The sequence below is a fragment of the Zootoca vivipara genome, chromosome 14 (assembly GCF_963506605.1).
Source record: "Zootoca vivipara chromosome 14, rZooViv1.1, whole genome shotgun sequence".
Classification (NCBI taxonomy): domain Eukaryota; kingdom Metazoa; phylum Chordata; class Lepidosauria; order Squamata; family Lacertidae; genus Zootoca; species Zootoca vivipara.
The window spans coordinates 35,633,373-35,656,416 of NC_083289.1; the positions used below are offsets into that span (position 1 = coordinate 35,633,373).

At 43.5% G+C, this 23,044-nt stretch overlaps 1 protein-coding gene across 5 annotated transcripts in view; it reads right to left on the reverse strand.

The window, feature by feature from the left end:
- XPO6 (exportin 6) overlaps positions 1-18,672 on the reverse strand; it is a 50,521-nt gene extending 31,849 nt beyond the window's left edge. Inside the window, exons 1-5 of one of the 5 annotated variants that reach the window (XM_060282470.1) lie at positions 18,655-18,672; positions 17,884-17,992; positions 5,066-5,156; positions 1,615-1,727; positions 574-771 (exon numbers count right to left, since the gene is read on the reverse strand). In XM_060282470.1, coding sequence (XP_060138453.1) covers positions 574-771; positions 1,615-1,727; positions 5,066-5,156; positions 17,884-17,886 — 405 coding nt within the window. In that variant the 5' untranslated portion in view covers positions 17,887-17,992; positions 18,655-18,672. The other 4 variants (XM_060282469.1, XM_035131973.2, XM_035131972.2 and 1 more) reach the window with 4 other exon arrangements.
- Between the last annotated feature and the right edge of the window lie 4,372 nt (positions 18,673-23,044).

The following is a 23,044-nucleotide window of genomic DNA, read 5'->3' on the forward strand; positions in this document are numbered from 1 at the left end:
GGGGGACATACATTAGGTGTAACGGCTATGCAAAGTTGACAGACATTGACAAGACTGTTCTCACATAACACAATACCTGCTTTTCCTGACATGGAGATGGACTGCCATGCCAGAATAAGCAATGTGTGAAGCCTATCTAAGCAATAGTACAGATTTTTAATCATTTGCTTGAAAATACTAGCTCCCTGTGATATGGCAATTCTAATATTACGTGCATTTATAAAATGCTGTTTTCTGAGGGCAGTATATATCACATAATTCTAACAGTAACTTTGAAAATTTTAGCTATGGCACTTGGGTTCATAGCATACTCTCTTAACCAGCTTATACTAGAACTAAAAGTTAGCGGATTTTAGGCAACTGAAGATGATATATTTATATGTCAAGCCAGGCTTTAATAGAATTAATGGAATTTTAGGAAACACATCACAATTCTATCCTTTGGTTTCCCCTTCTACAAGAAAACTGAAACAGTACTGACATATTAGGCCATCATTTCTTCTCTCAAAGTTTTCATTTGGAAACATTCAAGAAAGCCAACTTCAGTCAAAGATTTTCTAGGAACTGCCTTACCTGTAAGATGTTTGTAAAGAAGTCATGGTAGAACATTGGCCAGTCTTGCCGGCCAATATCCACAATGACTTTGCAAAGTTTGTTCCTAATGAAGTAAGGCAGAGTTTTGTGGTGAGTCAAAAGAAGCTTGGGCAGGCAGCTGCGAATCTCCATTTTATCTTGTGACGGGACCCCAAGCCACATCTTGTTAATCAGGTTCTGGGGGAAGAACAAAAGAAAGTGAGGTGTCATTTTGTACCAAACTTGGGATCTTTGAAATATCTTGCTTACAGCTACTGTTAAGAGCTGACAGTCATGATATTAAATCTAGAGGCCATAATACCAAATCAAGAAAAATGCTGACTTCAGAATATTTACTTAGTAATGGCATTAAACAGTAAAATATTTGCTTACAATTGAACAATGTATTCCTAGTTAGTAAGGAGGGGAAATCGTAACCCTACTAACTGGCTCCTATAGCATGCCCCTGTTCATGGCCAGAGTAGAAAAAAATTAACCTTTTAAGGCAGCTAACAAAAAAACAAGGGATATTTTTAATGGTGATCATTAATACTAAGGCTAGACTGAAATTCTTGGGAATTATTTCATTAAATGCAATAAATAAACAAGATAATGGAAATCTGTCTGCCAAAAGGAAAACTCATCTGTAAGAATAACAGGTGACCCAACATTTCCTATCTTTAAATCAGGGTTTCAAAAATCAATTCAAACTCATCATCTCTGCTGATGGAATGGGAAGTACTCATAGTGCAAAAAGCTGTCATTAAACACAGAGCAAATAATCTGATGGTATAACGGAAGAATAATCTAAGGCAGCCTTTCCCAACCTTGGGTCCCCAGATGTTATTGGACTACAGTACCTATCACCCGCAACCATGCTGGCTAGGGCTCATGGGAGTTACAGTCCAATACCATCTGGGGAACCAGGGCCATCCATAGCCCTGGACTAGCTCGAATTATCACCACAACAGAGTTAACTGAGTGAAACAGAACTTATAAGAGGCATGCTTTGAGCAAGTTTACCCTTGCCTAGTACTTTACCTCAAACACTGTCAAACTATACATCATTACATAGTCATTTCTTGTGCTCGACAGGAAATAGAGGCAGAATCTCCAGGCGCCAATCTGCTGGGCAAAGTTGTTCAGGAGCTCCTCTGGTTAAAAACAACAACCAAAAAACTGTGTTAAAATTCATAGAATTTCAAGTCATTTGGCAATTCAATAGCTTGTTCCAAATAAACTGCACCTTACAAAGGGGGCGGGGAAGGGTTCACAGGTTATTATGCAATTGGACTTTGGGGCAACCTGGAGTACAAAATGTAGTTTACTACCTTCCTGAACATAAAAGTAAGGAAGCTTAGGACTGCTAGCTCTGTGTTTATCATCCAATGGTGGAAAGCAGGGAAGGCCAAGCCGCTTTCTAAAGGAAACAACAGGCTTCTGTATTTAGGTAACAGACATGGGAGTCTGGCAGGTCCAAGGATCACACTAGACATGATGGTGCTGTAAGACTGGTCTCTTTCATTGCAGCCCTGACCTGATCACATGTCAAGCAATGAAAGGGTGTGTGTCCTGTGTGCGTTCTGTTTTGAGAACAAAGGAAGACATAGGTAAGAGGTACTAGTCTCTCTCCATGTCCACTGCTTATGCCGGGTTCATTTCTGGTACTTCTGGAAGACAAGATTGTGGGGTGAGGTAACCTGTAGAGGGAGGGGGAGCAATTTCAACTCCTCTTCCTCCTCGTGTACGCCTTTCATTCTTAAAATTAGAACTCCTGCTTTACACATGATTGCGCCAACTGCACATTTAAAGAGGTGGGTCAACCTCTGCATCTAAATTTGACTCAAAACAACTTATCCAAGGGAGTCAAGGGAAGGATAATAGGTTCTCATTATGGTTCACGTCAGACTTGAATCACCCTTCAAATGACTGGATACCCAAAGATAATGGCTCTGAACCTAGCTCATGCCTCCCCGCAGAGAAAAATTCTTTTGAAAGAGTCCTCTGGGGGCATATTGTGGTATGCAGATTATTCCCATGCTGAAATGGATGCATGAGGCAGCAGCAAGTGGGAGGAAGTAAGAACTTAACAGAGACAGTTTTGCAGTTCCACAAGAAGTGAAATAACTCACACATACTTTCTGAATTTCATTTGTACATTTCCGCTTTTGCATCTATTAAGTAAAACAAGGCACAGAGTCTATAAGGCAGGGGTACCTGACCTTTTGGGGCCCCGGTGACGCACCTAGAAATGTAAAACATTGTTGCTGGCACCATAAAATCTTAATTTCACAGAAGAACTACTGGCAATCCTCAGAAGAGTAAAAACCCTCAAACAAGCCAGTCTCCTTAAGAGTCATTGTCTCCAAAAGTGTGAGTGTCTGGAGGCGGTTGGAGAATGGATGGTGGCTAACAGATTGAGGTTGAATCCTGAAAAGACAGAAGTACTCTTTTTGGGGGACAGGAGGCAGGCCGGTGTGGAGGACTCACTGGTCCTGAATGGGGTAACTGTGCCCTTGAAGGACCAAGTGCACAGCCTGGGAGTCATTTTGGACTCACAGCTGTCCATGGAGGCACAGGTCAATTCTGTGTCCAGGGCAGCTGTTTACCAGCTCCATCTGGTACGCAGGCTGAGACCCTATTTGCCCACGGACTGTCTTGCCAGAGTGGTGCATGCTCTAGTTATCACTCGCTTGGAATACCGTGTTTCTCATATTATAAGACATGTCTTATATTTATTTTTTCCTCAAAAAAACACACTATGACTTATTTTCAAGGGATGTCTTATTTTTTTCCTCCTCCTCCTGCCGCGGCCGGCATTGCTGCTGCGCCTATCACTATGTCTTATTTTTGGGGTATGGCTTATATTCCTTGAATGCTTAAAATCTTGCTATGGCTTATTTTATGGGTATGTCTTAAAATATGAGAAACAGGGTATTGCAATGCACTCTATGTGGGGCTACCTTTGAATGTGACCTGGAAACTACAACTAATCCAGAATGTGGCAGCTAGACTGGGAGCAGCTGCCGAGACCACATAACACCAGTCTTGAAAGACCTACATTGGCTCCCAGTACGTTTCCGAGCACAATTCAAAGTGTGGGTGCTGACCTTTAAAGCCCTAAACGGCCTCGGTCCAGTATACCTGAAGGAGCATCTCCACCCCCATTGTTCTGCCCGGACACTGAGGTCCAGTGCCGAGGGCCTTGTGGCTGTTCCCTCATTGCGAGAAGCCAAGTTACAGGGAACCAGGCAGAGGGCCTTCTTGGTAGTGGCACCCACCCTGTGGAACACCCTCCCACCAGATGTCAAAGAGAACAACAACTACCAGACTTTTAGAAGACATCTGAAGGCAGCCCTGTTTAGGGAAGCTTTTAATGTTTGATGGATTACTTTATTTTAATGTTTTCCCAGTAGTGATGTATGGAAGTGAGAGCTAGATCCTTAAAGAAGGCTGATCGCCGAAGGATTGATGCTTTTGAATTATGGTGCTGGAGGAGACTCTTGAGAGTCCCATGGACTGCAAGAAGATCAAACCTATCCATTCTGAAGGAAATCAGCCCTGAGTGCTCACTGGAAGGACAGATCCTAAAGCTGAGGCGCCAATACTTTGGCCACCTCATGAGAAGAGAAGACTCCCTGGAAAATGCCCCGATGCTGGGAAAGATTGAGGGCACAAGGAGAAGGGGACGACAGAGGACAAGATGGTTGGACAGTGTTCTCGAAGCTACCAACATGAGTTTGACCAAACTGCGGGAGGCAGTGCAAGACAGGAGTGCCTGGCGTGCTCTGGTCCATGGGGTTACGAAGAGTCGGACACGACTAAACGACAACAACAATGTTTTGTCAGAAGCAGCCCAGAGTGGCTGGGGAGGCCCAGCCACATGGGTGGGGTATAAATAATAAATTATTATTATAATTATTAAAGATAATACAAAGATTTGGAGCAAGACGGGAGGCCTTGGCAGTGTCAGAGAGAGGGTATCTGAGGGCACTGTGATGCCCATGGGTTCCATGTTGGGGACCCCCACCTCTATGACAGCACATCATGTAGGAAATGCTTGAAGTAGTAACAATTCATTCTGAGTAGTTCACTAATTCACAGCTCAAGGGGCACTGTAACACATCCATTCATTCAGGTTTTGGGGGGCTACTAAGCAAGGCTTGATCAAGCACTTAAGCACAGATATTGGTACTTTGATCATCCAAATGACATCTGTCCTCCAGTCAAGGGAGGCCTAGGCTATGTGTTTCCAAAAGCTCTGGTTGTTTTCAAAGAGCTTTAAGCATGCAGTGAAATATGAAATGAAGTGGACATCTAAAACAATATACACTGGGTTGCATCCAATGGTAGAACTACTCAGAGAATATCTTAGCTGGATAAAACCCACAGATTTTAACTAGGCAACCTGATGCCTTCCTTTCAGTTGTCATGCCTAGCCAAAGCCATTTGGTTCTGAGTTTGGAGAATGGGGGAATGATACTGAGCTTACCAATCTCACGCTTCCTTTCATTAGTAGTGCAATTGTGGAAAAACTCTGTCATTAGACTCTCCAAAGCTCGCAGCGAGGCCTCTTCTGATGCCTGACAATGACATTTCAAGAACAATGTTAACATTAGGTTCCCCTAGTTCAATCTACTATTTCTCTAGGGTTTTTTTCTTTAATTAATCTATCAGGCTACCTTTGTTGGACCTAAACATTCCTTCTACCTTTCTTCTTATGTTCTCCCACCCCAAAAATTCTCCCCACACAAAAATAAAAAAACCCCAAACCCTCCTCCGTCTTGTGAGCAAAATTATGCAGTGTAGATCCATTTAAGTTTTGTGTTTACAAGCACATTTGGGCATTCTTTTTTACAGAATTTGGAAGTTTGGAGACAGAGTACACAAAGCTCTTAATGGAACAAGGCTCTGTTTAAGTACCAAAGCCAGGGCTTACAGATCAAAATTGAGCATACCTAGGAAGAAGAGGCCAGGGGAATTTGCACACAAGAGAGGAAGGGATGAGTAAGGTGAGCCCAAACAAGCTCGTCTAACAGGGCCTAAGGTAAGGCTGCATGAACAACATATACCTTTAAATTACAGTGGTACCTCAGTTCCCGAACACCTCGACTGTCAAACATTTCGGAAGCCAAACACTGAAAACCCGGAAGTAAATGCTTCCATTTTCGAACGTATTTCGTAACCCAAACGTGCGCTGCGGCTTCCGCTGAGTGCAAGAAGATTATGTTCGAGAACCGAGGTACCACTGTACATTCAAATCACATGTCCCCCCCCCTCCAAAAAAAAAGAATTGTGGGCACTGTAGTTTACCCCTCAAAGAGCTACAATTCTCAGCAACTCTTAACAAACCGCATTGCCTAGAATTCTTTGAGGGGAGAAATGTGCTTTGAATGTGCTCTAAGTTACAGTGTGTACACAGCCTAGTCATCTTACCGTGTTTCCCCCTTTTTAAGACACCGTCTTATTACTTTTTTTTCTCAAAAAACCACAGGGTGGCTTATTTTTGGTGGGATGTCTTACTGGTACCGGTATTTTTATTACGAGTCTGAGGGAAGGGAGGTGTGTGCGTCCCTGGTGCAGCCCTCTCTCCCCGGCCCTGGGATGTTCGCGAAGGGCTGCTCGCTCTCTCCTCCAAGGTGGGGACTCACTTAATAGCAATCTGCTACACTGGAGCTTCTTAAATCTAAACCAGTATAATGGAATCTATCTGTGTGATACAGTCCTAGCAGTAGCCTATACCTAAAGCAAGTAAGGATCTCTACCAGCCAGCTGCCCAAGACTGCAAGACTGTCTGAAGTTCCAACAACATAGCACTTTGCAGTGCTATCACTGATAGCAAAGAAGCTACCTGCTGAGAACAAAGAAGCCAGCTAAGCAGCAATTAAGATTGCTGACTTGGTAAATGGTAGCAATTGAGAAGCAATTGAGCCAGCGAGGTGAGGAAGCACGTGTTGTTAGGACCGGCAGTTTAACTTTTGTGTAAAGCAGCGTTTAGCAGCTCCTTTTAGCAGCTCGCAAACAGCGAAGGAAAAAGTCCTTAATAAATAAATAAAAGTCCCCAAGGCAAGGACTGCGATCCAGACTACTTACAAATCCTTAAAGGGGCAGCTCCACAGACAACCAAGCAGCATAAGGTAGAAAGAAAACTGCAGCAGGATTTTTAAAAGGCTGCTTTATGCCCGGTAAAAGCAATGAGACAACAATCAGACACGGGAGATTCCCGTTAAGAGGAAATCAACGTGCATTGAATGGAAGGGAATTTAGGGAAAGGTGGGGGGAAGCGAGAGGTGGGCTGTGTGTGTGTGTGTGTGTGTGTGTGTGTGTGTGAGAGAGAGAGAGAGAGAGAGAGAGAGAGAGAGAGAGAGAGAGAGAGAGAGAGAGACGCAGGGGGGGGGAGAGAGACAGACGCGCGCACGGAGGTCTCTCCCTAAAAGGGAAAACAGCCTTTGCATTCTTCAATCGCCCCTCTTTTCTTCCTCGTGCCTTCATCTCCTCCCCACCCCACTTTTCTCCCCTTCACCAAGTAGAGCTTACACAGCTTGGCTAAAAAAATTATTTTTGGATCTTTTTATTTAAAAAAATGCTCTCAGAAACGGGGAAGAGAAATCACAAGGCTTCGGCAGCCAGCAGCTACGGCTGTTCGGTGCATTTTTACAAGCTTTTAAAGGAAATACGTGTCTGTGGAGCGACAGCAAAATGGGGAGAGATTTTTAAGGGGGGAGTTGGCTGGCAGGAGGGGGGTTATTGCTAGTGGGTGAAGGGTCTATCAGTATGTCTTATTTTCGGGGTATGGCTTGTATCGCGCAATTGCTTAGAAATCCTGCTATGGCTTATATAATGACTACGTCTTTAAAAAGGGGAAACACGGTACTAATAGTTATGGATGAACAAGATAGCTGAAGTATTGTTAGAACAGGTAAGAATTTGCTTTTTAAAATGTTACACAGAGAACGAAGCCTAACTATTGTTGCATGTTCAGTATTAAATGACAAAAGCAGGCAGCCAGAGCTCAAGGAATCCAGCATTGCAACTGTTCTAGGGAGCTTTCCAAGACTATGCCTGAAAAATATTTTTCGCTTTTAACATACAAAACTGCATTTCTAGAGTGTCCACCCTGTTACAACTGGACTTCCTCATTTTCCAATGGAAAGTAGTGGTAAGGCAAAATATACTTAACCAGTTCTGAACTCAGAAACACCTTTACAAAAGCTACATTTAGACAGGCTTACACACTGCAGTTTGTATCTTAGCAACAGAATACTGCATTTTCATATTCTCTTCATAAGCTTAAAATAGAAACCTATCCCTGAAGAATGTTTGTTGAAAGAAGGTTATTCCAATAACGATAAAGAATGGACGGTTGTCAAAACCAATCCTGCGTTTATATTCTCTAAGGACTCTAAGTTATTCTTTAATCACATTTTTGACAGCAGATGCAAAAGCAGAACTGTACACAAGTTTTTCTACCATACTTTTTCTTTGGTTCTCTAAGCTACTTTGTACAGTATGCTATTACATACAAATACTTTCGAAAAAGGTTTCTGTTTAAAAATCTTTCCCGGCTCCATGCTTGGCCAGAATGCTCAGAACAGCTATTCTGTACTCCTATGCCTTGCACTGGGATTCAAAATCCAACGCCAGAAGGGGAAGGTCCCAAGTTCCACCTCCAGCATCTCCAAGTAGGGTTGGGAAGGACCCGTCTGAAACCCTAGAAAGCTGCTGCCATTCACTGTAGACAATACTGTACTGTACTGAATTAATTGACCAATTGTCTAACTCAGGTTAACAACAACAAAAGATAACTTATTGCCAAGTACTGTGTCCCACCATAGCAGCAGACAAGTACCAGGTAGACCTTCCAAGCAGGGTGGATAAAAATCAATGATTTTTTTAAAAAAATCAAAAAAATCGGATTTTTTTGATTTAAATCGATTTTTTTGATTTAAATCTGATTTTTTTAAAAATAAAATGCTTTTTGAGGAAAATATATTACCATCCAAAGGTTATTCCATCATGAAATAAAGATTAGTTTTTTAATTATGTAGAATAAGGTTGTATATGTTTATTTTTGGGGGTAAATAAATGCCATTAATCCATTCACAATGTCATGCTCTTCCAGAGGTTTTTGTAAGATTATTGGGCAGATTCTCTGCCTACAAGATATTATCACAGATGCTTGGTTTACTTTTGCAGTTCTCAAAACTGAATTTGACTCAACAGAGATCACATGCCTCTTCTTCACAGCAAAAATGTTATATCATGAACAGAGTTGAGAAAAAGACCTTAATCCTATTGTTCTACAAACCTATGAATACAGAAACAACCCCTTCAGTGCTAAGTTTCAAGAAGTTCAGTGAATAGAATAGAAACAATATTTTTCTGATTGTTTGGAGTGGACAGTATTTAAGTTTTTCATGTGATTTAAATCGACTATGATTTAAATCAAGCCTTACTGACTAGTGATTTAAATCGTGATTTAAATCATGATTTAAATCAGTTTGATTTAAATCAAATCCACCCTGCTTCCAAGGTTACCTTCTGAACCCTATTCTGGGAAACTGGGGTCTCTCCTAGCTTGCCATGGCTCAAACTGTTCCTTCTGATCCACTTTTCTTATCTGTAAAATGGGAATCTCAGCCATGCTGCAATTTCACCCGCAATTCCAGATGTACTCAACTCTGAATCCCATGTGCACTGCCAGACATTTACAAAAAGGATGTGTTTTAATTCCATCAGTGCATAATTCAAAATAAAAGGCTCTCTGGAAGAGGGTGCAAGAAGATTTGGGGAATTTTTTTTATAATTCCTATACTCCAGTGGGCTGGGTTCCCAGCCAGCTCTTTAGAATACAAAAGAAACTCCTTTTTTAGATTTCGGCTGCTATGTCTAAAGAGTAGTGAAGCAGTGTTAAAAACTGAGATATGAAAGCTAGGAGCTAAATGGCACCTTCAACCTAGATTATGGGCGCAACAACGGAATGTCTCGGCACGCTTCTTTATAACAAGAATACAAAACTGAAAATGAATGAACCACAGCTAAAATATTATGTTCATTTTTCACATATGCCCACCCCCCTATTATTCTTAAGAGGGTCTCTTCTCCAGTCTTCAGAGAGTAGCTGGAAGTGGAGAGGCAGGAAAAGGTCCTCCTTTCCTTCCACTCTGCAGTTTTAATCTGAAATCTTAGGCGCAGTTCAGCACCCAGAGCTCAGAAACTGCTCGAGCTAATCAAATTCCGTCACAAAATGTGCCTAGAGCAATGGGAGTTGTGAACAGTGTAGTGAAGTACTCCCTGCAACCCCAAACACTGGGACTAATGAATTCAACCTTGGTTCTGTTGGAGCATGTGCTTGGAAATGGGATATTTTTAAAAGCTGTAACATTATGAGCACAAGCTGTTAACCACATTTGTCTTCAATCAGCAGCTCAAAACAGAATATTGATTGCAACAATATATGTGAGGTAAATATGGCAAATCCTGACCAAATGCTTAACCACATGAAACACTTAAGGCCAAGGGAAACAAGCATTTTCGTTGAAGCTCTAATGCACCACACAGCCCCGAACTACTAGTCTCTCTCTTTGAGGCAGTCTCCAAGGCTGCCTCAAAGGGAGCAATGGGCCCGGGAGAAGAGTGTCGTTGAGGGTGGATGGTGGGCAGCACGTGGGGCCAGTCTCTGTGTGTACACACACCTGTTAGTTGCCCTCCCCATCCCCTTCCTCTCCCTTCAGCCCAACTGCCGTTTTCTCCTCACGCCACCTTCAACCTCAAAAAACCCATTTTCGCGCGGCACCATATACACCACAAAGCTCAACAATTTTGGGAGTGTTTTACTTTTTGAAATATGGTTTTGAAATATGAAATAAGCCTAGGTTAAGTCCAGTCAAAGGCAACTATGGGTAGCGGTCTAAACCACTGAGCCTCTTGGGCTTGCCAATCAGAAGGTTGACGGTTCGAATCCCTGTGACGGGGTGAGCTCCCGTTGCTCTGTCCCAGCACCTGCCAACCTAGCAGTTTGAAAACACGCCAGTGCAAGTAGATAAATAGGTACCGCTATGGCAGGAAGGTAAATGGCGTTTCTGTGTGCTCTGGCACTCGTCACTGTGTCCTGTTGTGCCAGAAGCGGTTTAGTCATGCTGGCCACATGACCCAGAAAGCTGTCTGTGGGCAAACACCAGCTCCCTCAGCCTGAAGCTAGAAGAGCACTGCCCCCCATAGTCACCTTTGTCTGGACTTAACCGTCCAGGGGTCATTTACCTTTTTACCTACAGTATATACAAAGGTGTGTGCTTGATTATGCTGGGTAATCTCATTTATATTAGGTCTAATTTAAGACAAACAAACTTTCACCTCCTCATCAACACAAATAAGCCTTTCTCTTTTCTGGTCTTTCATAGTTGTCAAACTTGAAAATCCTTGTTCACAACAGTACAGTATGTCGTGGAGAACTGCAGAAGAATAACCTCTTGAAGTGAGGCATGGGTACTGCTTATGGTTGAATATATATAAAAATTATTTTGACACTGTACTATACTATATTACAATGAAATGCTTAAATGTTTCTTGAATCTTCCTGCCATCCTCTCCTGCCTGCCACACCAGTGTGGTTGCGCTGTCACACCCGTTAAGAACCACTGATCTAACATATTTGATGTGTGCATGGTAATCATTTACAGCCTAATCTAACCACATTTTCCGACTCATGGTGTAATCTCTCACAGATCCTGAAATAAATTTTACAGCACTTTTTAGCAGAGTAGTTCAGATGAAGCCTAAACTATAAGGAAGTCACACTCTGTTTTAGTAGGGCCAGCTCAGCATGCTTTGCAGCTAGATGAGCATTTATCCAAATCTGACATTCTAGCCCCTGTACTACGAACATGAGTTTGACCAAACTGCGGGAGGCAGTGGAAGACAGGAGTGCCTGGCGTGCTATGGTCCATGGGGTCACGAAGAGTCGGACACGACTAAACGACTAAACAACAACAAGCCCCTGTACTAGTTAGGTTCTCACCTTGAGTAATTCTGATAGGTAGCAAACAATTCCACAAGCTTAGAGTGCCTGCCAGTGTGAGGCTTCTTAACATAGCTTGAAATATAGATTTAGGTGCTCCTGAATCAGCCAGCCTTCTCTGAACAAGTCTACATAAACTGGCATGATTTATTCTGATAAAAGTAAGGGTATTCAAAATGTGAAGCAAACAAGGTCTGGGGGCAAGAGAATGGGTAGGCCTGATGCACTGTGTTTTCACAAACACATACAGTAATATCTTCCTTTTAAGAAATGGAGCAAAGGTTGCTTTTTTAAAAGGAGAGACCCAAGTTTACTTAGAAGTGACATGGAAGCGAGGGGGCTGGGCGGCGGCAGGGGGGAACGTACACTAATCTTCAACTGGAGGATCACGGTCTGATCCAAGGTAGGTCACAACAGGAACACCACCATCATGCAAATATATGATAAAATATTTTTTTTAAGGGTCCCCAAATGAATGTTGGGGTTAAGAGTGGGTCTGAAAAGATTAAAGATACCTGTCTTATTACATTCTTCTTTTGCTCCCTCCACACCCCCGTGATGAACTCAAGGGTTTTAGGCGGTCTCCCAACCAGGCACAAACCAGATTCACATATGCTTAGCTTTAGCAAGGTAGCCACAGAATGTGCCTTCTGGCCCCACCCCCCTGGGATACTCAAGTAGTCAGACCAGGTCAAAATAAATCAAGAGTGCATCTAGATTTAATGGAGTGCCCTCCACTAAGGAAAAGTGCTAAAGTCAGTCTGGCCAGATTTGGGAAGATTGGGGGAATCGGGTTTCTTATGCAAGCATACGGGCATATCACAGCACAGGTAATTAGGTGTTAGGGCAGTGCTTTGACAAGTACTCAAATGTTCTGGGTCAAGTTCTTAATTGACAATCACACCAGGGGACGTAAACTGAACCCAGCTCTCTTCTGGGATTTCTCAGGATAGTTAGAACAGCATTCTTCACACTGCTCCTGGTAAATACAGCACACTCAAAAGGTTATCCAGCCAGCTAATAGAAAACAAATATTAACAGGCATTAAAGAGATCCTTCACCACCTCCACTTAGGCATCTTTCCCCAGTGGACACATGCCAGAGCCAAACTACCTTTCTAAATCAGTGGGGAACAACATAGAACTTGAAAAAGAAAAACACAACACACTTCTTACCAGAAAGATCAATCACAAAGTGGGGACTGAAAACAAAGAATTGCATGGAGTTCATATTAAATTACTTGGACAAGCAGGAATGCTGTCTTTGATAGCAGAGGAGAAATACTGAAATAACAGACTCCAGTGGTTTTAGATGTGTGTCATAGCGAAGCTGTAATGAAGAAGAGCAGTGCCCTCTCATTACACACAGTACACAAAATACACCCAATATGTTTCCTCAGTTCAGTCTGCTTGTTCCACTATTTCTCCCTATGTAGATTCTTAAGCTACATTTGAGGAAGTGGGTGGAAGATACACATCCGTCACTTCAATAGTCAGACATATTCAGTGAGAAAAAGCCTGAAGAAAAACACTGAGCACCTGTCTGAGATGAAAACTTCAAATCTGGTTTTGCACACACATTTTAATCAGGGGCCCATCAATTTTGACTGGCCTTGGTAGCTGGCCACATTTCTGCTTGCCCTGATCCTGATCCCCCTGAAGAAGGAAAGGCATTGGCTTGTATGGCAGCTGCTCAAGGTCCACTGCAAGTTGTGGGGAGGGAAGGCGGGGGTCCTTTGCTCTTCCGCAATGCTGAACTGCAAAGAGGTGACAGTTCATGCCTGTTGTGCTGAGTATAGACATTCCAGCAATCAGAGAAAAGTCTCGCTGCTCTCAAAGTATTTGCACGGCTTAGGAAACCACCAGGGAGATTCTCTATCCTTTTCTTGGTTCAGTAGTAGTACAGTGGTGCCTCGCTTAACGAATGCCCTGCTTAACAAAATTTCCGCTTAACGAAAGGATTTTTCGAGCGGAGCTTGCCTCACTAGACGAATGCGTTTTACGAAAAATTGGTCTAGCGAATCGCGGTTTCCCATAGGAATGCATTGAAATTCAATTAATGCGTTCCTATGGGCAAAAAACAATTTAAAAAATTAATGCATTCCTATGGGATTCGCTAGACGAATTTTTCGCTATAAGAAAAGACCCGTAGAACGAATTAATTTCGTCTAGCGAGGCACCACTGTATAGGAATTCTCCTTGATATTGCCCTCACTAAGTTACCTTGACTACAGTGTTAGAAACTGGGATAGAATGAAGATGATGTACAGATGGTATTTAACACCAGTAAAATTAGCCAAGATGTATAGAATGAGTAGCAAAATATGCTGGAAATGTAAAGATAAAGAGGGTGAATTTTATCATATGTGGTGGACATGCGAAAAAGTAAAAAGATTTTGGGAAATGATATATAATGAACTGAAAAAGATTTTTAAGTATACCTTTCCCAACAAACCGGAGGCTTTTCTATTAGGACTCATAGGAGAGGAGATTGCAAAGGGAGATAAAAAATTATTTATGTAAAGTCCTAGCTACAACCGCGGCTAGGACTTTATTAGCCCAAAAATGGAAAGTACAGGAGTTACCGACAATTGAGGAGTGGCAGACGAAAATGATTGACTATGCAGAGTTAGCTAAGTTGACCTGCGGGATCCGAAACCAGGGAGAGACAAGGTTCCAAAAGGAAGGGAGTAAATTTGTGGACTATATGGAGAAGAACTGTAGAAGTTTGAAGACACTTGCAGGACTGAAATAAATCCTACGAACTGACTTTAAGTAGGTGGACCAAAAGGAACTGCGAGATAAGAGTGGGAAAGAAAACTGAATGATGGGAGGATGGGAAGTCAAAGCTCGGCAGAGCAAGAGAAGTAGAATAGTTGAATAGATGATAAAATGGGGAAAGTTTGTTTGTTGTTGTTTGTTGTTTTGTTGTTGTTGAATGTTGTTTATTTGGAAAATTTAATAAAAATTATCTTTAAAAAAAGAAAGAAACTGGGATAGAAAAGCTAGGAGCCAAATGGCTCATGGGACTTGGGTTGTGGGTGCAAAAACAGAATGTTTAGTTGCCATGGGGGGGATCAGTAACACTTTCTTTTTATTTATTTTGATAAGCATGAAGTACTACACAATTCACAAAAGCGACACACTGTTAACATCACATTTTAACAGAAATTGTTAATACAGTACATGTTTAATTTGGTGTTTACAATAAAATTATTGGTTTTTTACTTCAGTTTTCAAAACACTCTATCCTTAACATATACTTCAAGGCTTCAAAGGACATACCGGTACATTTCAGTAATCCTTGAGTGTCAGTCAGGTGCAAAAAATGGCACCCAGACCTTTTGACGTGCTCACAAATGACGTAATGCGCCTGGCGTCCTGCTAATTTCAAACCCTGCTCATCCAATAGGTGAATGCGATGTTAACAATCGTTACAGGGGAAAGTGGCATGAGAAGCAGGAAATAACTTGGGTATGACATACCGTAACCTATGGGTAGAAGTGATTGCTCTCCTGTGCATGAGCCTGTTCAATAACTTATCCCACACCCAAGACCTTTTCGTCCCCTGCATTCAACAGAAACTTGGTTTGCAAGAGATGGTGGAGAGAGCCATTTCCATACTGCCCAAACTGTGGAATGAAGAGAGGCATTTCTGCCCCACTTGTTGCCCCTTTTAAAGAGGCTTTGAAACCTGCATTATTCCAACAGCATTTTTTATACTCAGGCCTTGCTTGGTTTATTTTGCTGCTTTGGCTTTTTTTTTTGTCATTCTACCAGCATTGTTCAACTGCATTTCATATTGCTTATTCATGGTGTTTTAACTTTAAAGTTGTTGTACTGTAAGCCGCTTTTGAGTGGCACATGCTTATAAAGGTGAGACATTAAATTTCATTATAATTAAATAACTTTACTTAAAACTTTTAGAGCAGGGGTCCCTAGACTTACCGTGCGGCGGGCCGGTGCCCGCCGCGCCGACCGTGCGGTGGGCCAGAGGGCAGGGGAGTGCGCGCCCGTGCGCATGCGCACACGCACGGGGAAAAAATCGCCGAAAATCGCTTGTGCGCATGCGTATGGGCCTCCCCCGACCCGGAAGTGCACCAGAAATGACCTCTTCCGGGTCGGGAGAGGCCCATACGCATGCGCACAAAGGATTTTCGGCGATTTTTTGCCGATTTTTTAGATCGTCGCTGCGCCGCGCGCCGTGAGAGCGGGCGGCGGCAGCGGGCGTCGTCGCGGGCCGGATTGGAAGGCCGATTGGGCCGCATCCGGCCCGGGGGCCGTAGTTTGGGGACCCCTGTTTTAGAGCTAGGGTACCACAGGTGCTAACAATACAATAAACTATACATTGTATCATGAATTCTAGTCTCATCTCTGCTATGAACCTTATGGATGTCTTTAGGCAACCTATCAACCTTTTATCCCTGCTTCCTCTCCACCACTGCAATGTGAGGATAAGGATATTGACCTATATACTGTATAAGGATTATTGAGATAACATGGTATAATGGGGCACAGGTTAAAAATTCCTCTCTGCCATGAAACTAAGTGGGGTACTCAGGGAGGCTTTATCTCACATCCTAACCTGAGAAGGCTGTTGGAAACTGGCATAATCCTTTTGTACACCACCCTGGGCTTCTGCAATAATGTAAGCACTCTAAATACCCTGCTCAGTGCAAATGCTATTGTTGCCATCAAAAATATCAGGATTTCACAATTCCACTTGCCATGGCAAGTGCTCTGCTGCCCTCTGACGAGCCCCCAAGCTTCTTCCCAACCTTGGAAATGGAGAGAGGGACTGGAAACATTACCACAGTTGTGCTCACTTTCTAGTGATAATTCTCACTCCATCTCCCTCCCCAAAGTTGATAGCATACCTGGCACTTGGGTTTTGGTACTGCACCTTCAAAGGCATACCACCCTTTTCATGGCGACAACACCATACCCCTAATGTGAGAGTCCTGAAGACCAAAAACTTTTGGTTGGCTACCAAGACCAGTCAAAGTTTGTGGACCTCCAATTGTGACCACCATCACCAAAACACTACCTGTGCCAGCTAGTGCTTTAACCATACATGCTTCTTTTCGATGGAAGATGGTTCTAACCAGTGGCCTTTATAGCAGCAAAAAGCTCTTTGGTCAATGATCAAAACAGAATTATACTAAAGACACAGCATGCTGCAGAATTATACTAAAGACACAACATGTTCCACCTCTCACTTACAACTTGGAGAAAAGAATTCAATAGATCAAGTCAGTATGACTCAAATTGCTCAAAGAGAACAGGAAATAAAGTGGCAATGAACAATTCTAGCTTTGAGTCTCATGCATAGATGTGCAATGATTAAGCCATCCAATTTATATAAGAGTGGGGTGTGTTTGGTGGAGGAATGTTTGTGTATACATGGACTTTTCTCTTGGATAGAATGCTTAAATAAGAGGGAGAATTATATGACTATAAACATTCAAGGCACCCAGTAGTCCAAAGGCAGCTAAACATTTGAGGCCAGGTCTGAAGAAGCCATTGAAAAAAGTGTCACCCATTTTTCAAATGACACACAATAGCATCATTTGCTGCAGAGTCTCTCCAACTCTTATTACTACATCCATGCCTCTACTAGCTTATGTGAATGGTTGGTTACTTGCTTGCATTTTTAAAATTCTTTTGACACAAATTCCTCTCATCCATTTAACAGATTGGGATGGCTTGGCCTCAACTGTTCATGCTCTGGTGACCTCCCACCTGGAGGACCACTACAATTTGCTTTACTGTACTATCTTCGCAGTCTGGAGACTACAGCCAGTGAAGAATGTGGCTGCTATACTGTTAAGTGGGGTAGACCAGTGGGATCACTGATCCTTAGAGCACTGCACTTTCAATCAGTGAATGACTGGGCACTATTCAACATATTAATACTAGCAAACAAAGCCCTAAATGGCTCAGGACCCAAGTACCAAAAAGAGTGTATTTTCCAGTACCAGCCACCTTGGGCCTTATGGCCACCAGAGGAGGCCACATTGGTGGTGACCCATGTAATCTATCTCTAGGCCTAAGCACCACACCCTCCAAATCTTTACAATGAGGATAACACCACTTTCTTTAAAAAAAAAGAATTGAGACAAAATGTTCTGAACACTTGAAATGCACAATATATGCTAAGCATTATTATACTCCAAAGATACACATATGGCAATACAGCACATGTGACACATATGGCAATGTATCACACATAACAAGATATCACACATGATCACACTATCAGAAACAACCCAATATACTACGTTTAAAACTTACCATTGTGGCTGGGGAGGCGTCTGGGATGATTTGGGCTCTTGAGAGCTTTGCTTCTTCCCCTCCCCTAGCTCATGTCATGGTCCAAGAGGTAGCTTCCTAGGAGGACCGTCTTCCTCCATTAGGGTAAAAAAAATTAAAAATGGGAGAGTGGGAAGAAATCACCCACCCTACCCTCTTTTCTCTCCCTGCCTTTGGCTTCAGGAACCCATCGGAGCACAGTAGTTAGCAGAAATATTTTATTATTATTTTTATTATTATTATTATTATTAAAAAAAACACCCCTAACTTCCCCGTTTTCTAAAAAGGAGGTCTTCAGAGCAGGGTATTTATGCAATGGGTTTAAAAACCAGAGATCTCCCAGGCACTCCAGTGCAACCAGAGGCCTACCCACGGCGGGGGGGACACACGCAGTGTATTCTCTGGGTGGGAATGAAAAGGAGGATCCTTTCAGAGAGGGAACGGGGGGGGGCGTTGGGTGCCTCTTAGGAAGGAAGTGGGGCCTTCCTGCCTGGTGGGGCCTGCCTGTCCCTAGGAACCCACCTTCGCCCCCTTTCCTAGCCCCCTCCTCCCTTCAGCTCACACAACCCCTGTGCAAGTCACCGCTGAGCCTTCCTCAGAGCGCTCCCCCTCCTTTATCTCCGGGTGGGTTTTCCTCCTCCTCCTTCCTCTCAGCCTCCGGGGTTGGGGGAGGGGAACCACCACCACCACCACCAACCAACGCTGCTGCTCCTGTGCTAACGCCCCGCCCACCTCGCGCACGGCCCCGCCCACCTCGCGCACGGCCCCGCGACCACAAACTCTCTTCCCACCCAGCCCGCGCCGACCTCGGCCTTCCTTCTGTGACGTAACAGGAAGCGACCTGCGAGGGCGGATCCCGACAGGCGCGCGCGGCGGAGCGGGCCCGGGCCATCGACCAATCCCGGAAGGGCAGGGGGGTGACGCCACGACGCGCGCGCTTCGGCAAAACCCCAAACAGCCAAGGCGCCGCATACGCGCGTGCGCGCGAGCGACCGCGGAGGGAGAGGCGAAAGTGGTTTGTCCCCTCCTCCTAACCAAAAAATTAAAAAATTAACCCTTTTAACCTGCTGCTTTGAGGGCACAGCAAGAGGGTCTTCCTCAGAAACAATAAAGGCGGAGAAAGAGCTTCTTCCCACCAACAAGCAGTCTGCCTACCTCGCTTCTTACTGCCCACCCCGCAACTCAAATGAGATTCCTCTGCTCTGACAGTTTGCGTGTGGAGAAATAAAATAGGTCTGTGTGGCGGTGAGGAGGGATTAAAGAACCTTTTAATGAGGGTGAAAGAGGAGAGCGCAAAATATGGTCTGAAGCTCAACATAAAAAAAAACCAAGGCCATGGCCACTGGTCCCGCCACCTCCTGGCAAATAGAAGGGGAAGAAATGGAGGCAGTGAGAGATTTTACTTTCTTGGGTTCCATGATCACTGCAGATGGTGACAGCAGTCACGAAATCAAAAGGCACCTGCTTCTTGGGAGAAAAGTGATGACAAACCTAGACAGCATATTAAAAAGCAGAGACACCACCTTGCTGACAAAGGTCCGTATAGTTAAAGCTATGGTTTTCCCAGTAGTGATGTATAGAAGTGAGAGCTGGACCATAAAGAAGGCTGATTGCCGAAGGATTGATGCTTTTGAATTATGGTGCTGGAGGAGACTCTTGAGAGTCCCATGGACTGCAAGAAGATCAAACCTATCCATTCTGAAAGAAATCAACCCTGAGTGCTCCCTGGAAGGACAGATCCTAAAGCTGAGGCGCCAATACTTTGGCCACCTCATGAGAAGAGAAGACTCCCTGGAAAAGGCCCTGATGCTGGGAAAGATTGAGGGCACAAGGAGAAGGGGATGACAGAGGACAAAATGGTTGGACAGTGTTCTCAAAACATGAGTCTGACCAAACTGCGGGAGGCAGTGGAAGACAGGAGTGCCTGGTGAGTTGGACACGACTAAACGACTAAACAACAAGTGTGGTGGTAGCCAATGCTAGTCTTACTCAGAGCAGACCACTGAACTCCCTGCTAATGAACTCCCCCCTGTTGCCTTATTGGCTTAAGCTGGGTTCCTTGTGTTGCGTCCGCCAGGGAGAAAGACAGTCAATAATGACACTGAGGGTTGAGTTCAGAGAAAGAGTTTAATTCTCTATATAGAGAGACCCTTGGTGATGCTTCACAACGAGAGCAAAGAAAGACAGTTTGCATGAGGCTTTTATCCACTTTTGGACTCCTTTCCCCCCTCCCCATGAATCCACTCTGTAAGTGTGTGCAAGTAAAGGGGTCAAGGGTTACATATACAGGAAGATTCCTTTCCTGCACCTTATCATACACATTGTCAATGTAAAACTCAGCAAAGCCTTCAGCGGTACCATCAGCCTTCAGCAAGGCTGGTCTGAGCGTCAGGCTGGAAGTGCATCATCCGCTGATAAGCCCCTCGTTCTGTCTTCCAGACAAGGCCAGTCACTGGCCTTGATAGCTAGCAGGGCACTGTCTTGCACTTTGGCACAGAGGCATTGAAAGACACTTGATGCATTTAAAGAGAAAAGCAAGTACAGTATATTCCTGCGTATAAGACTACTTTTTAACTCAGGAAAATCTTCTCAAAAGTCAGGGGTCGTCTTATACGCCGGGTCGTATTTCTTATACAGTGAGTATATCCCAAACTCTATATTTTAACTGGAAAAGTAGGGGGTCGTCTTGTACGCCCAGTTATCTAAGGAATATGGGACCAAGCCACACAGTCAGGATTATACAGTACAATGCAGGCAATGCAAACTATATGATCAGATTTAGCTCAATAATACAATTAGCAAATCTCTTCCTACACCCCAAAGAATCCTGGTGGGAACTCTATAGTTTACCCTTCACTAAGCTACGGTTCCCAGTACTCTTAAACTACAGATCCCAATATTCTTTGGGAGGAGCCATGTACTTTAAAGGCACGGTGTGTATGCAGCTAAAGGTCTTTATTATCTATTTTGACCCTGAGATAGTATGTGACCTATATTGCCCTGGGAGCTGACATGATTAAATGTATGTCCTTACAAACAACAACAACAACCCCCAAACAAATACATGTTAGATTTTTACTTTTATACTACTGACACTTCACCTTTATTGTGTCTGCTATAGAGAGAGAGAAATCCTTGCTTTCCCTAAAACTCAGAGAAATCCAGGAAGCTGCTGAACCCTGGAAGACTCAGGGCAGACGAATGTATTCCTGCATGCAGTGCGTAGTTAAACTATGGAATTTGCTAGCACACAGTGTAGTGATGGCCACCAACGTGGGTGCCTTTAAAAGACTATTCTCTAAATTCACGGAGCATAAGGTTCTCCGTAGCTACAAACCACAATGTCTATGCTTCACCCCCACTGGCAGAGACTGTATGCCTCTGAATACCAATTGCTGGGAATCACAGATGGGTCCTGTTTGGGGGCTTCCTATGGTTACGTATCTGGTCGGCCACTGCAAGGACAGGCTGCTGGACTTCCTGGGTTTTTAGCCTCATGCAATTGTAGAGCTCCTCTTATACAGTATTCTTATGTAGTATGCAAACAGTACCCTCTGCTGGAAGAAAAATGCCATATCACCATCATCGGTGCCTCCGTACCGCTGTCATCCGTGCCTTAGAATTTGGTCTTTATTGGATGTGTGGGTAACCACTAGTAGGTTTCAGCCTTATCTTTGCAGAATATTAAGAGAACTGGCCTAAAAATGGGCATTTCCCCGCAGTCTTGAATGCATCATTGCCCCATCATTGTTGTTAAGCATGTATGGCAGAATTTCACATACACAGCAGACATTTGTGCAGCCAGCCATTCCCTCCAAGCAGGGCATTCCAGCCGATCCCCATTATTCCAGTTTTCTTCCCCATTCTACATTCCATGGCTAGTGAGCACATTCAGTTCTCACTGGGCTGTTGGATTCCCCCCTCCAAAAATTTTTTTAAGGCTGCATTGCTGCAAAAATTGAGGTTCCCTTGAGAATGCTTATTTAATAAATTTACAGCGAAATTCAACTAACTAGTGACACTAGTGGAAGCCTGTGCAAGGATCTCTGCTAGTGCAACAGGACTCCTCCCCTCCTCTTGTGCCCCCAAAATGACCTGGGAGGGGTCAGGAGAAACCCCAAAACAGCACATAGAGGAGGAACAGGGAGGTTGTTCTGTCAGGCAAGCAAAAATGCTTCTGCTGGTGGAATGTTTGTAATAGTGCAACACTGAATTCATCCCTTGTTATGCTATACATTCATTATTTAATAAATGTATGTACCATATTTCAAGAAAATGTGATTTGTAAGGCACACACCAAATGTACAATAAAATACAAATTATTACCATAAAACACCACAAAAACCTCAAAATATTTCAAATAATACATTACTAAAAGCTATGGGGAACATTCACACTGATATCCCCTTCTTGTTTCTTAGTTGCTTAATTTTGATGACAGCCCTGTGGCCACTCAACACCTGAATTCTCCATTCGGAGGAAGATTTCAGGGCAGCGAGCAAACACAATAATAAAATGACATAAAAATTCTGAACTAAAATTATAACAAGCCTGGATAAAACAATGTTTTTGGCAGGCACTGAAAATACTACAGCAGAGTCTGCAGGAAAACCGCTTGAGGCTCATCTTCTAAAACCTGACAGTGCTGAGCTGTGCAGGCAGTCTTATGTTAATCTTCACACAAAAATGACATCATCAATGCCCATTCAACGAACAGCCTGCATGTGAGTGACTGATCAGAATAAAGTGTGCTTGTTTTTCATGTTATTTGAATGGAATAAATCATGCATGCAAATTGTACACCAAGTCATAGGTAACAAATGCAACTGGAAAAACAACAACAAAACAAGTTGTAAAAACAGAAGGAATGCCTAAGACTCTTCTTGCTAGGGGTATATTTTTGGGGTAGGGCTGGTACTGCTTGTAACAGGGCTGGGGTATTGATCAGGGGGGTAGACCCTTGAAGTTAATGGAGATGACTAACTTAGGTACATTTATTTTAATAGGTCTGCTCTGAGTAGGACTTATTTGAATACAATCCAACACCTCCAGGGATGATGAGAGAAACAGTCACTCCAGTGGGAAGATACCAGTTTGTGTTCCGGACACTTTTCCTTTTCTTCTAGATGTGGCAGTCATTTTG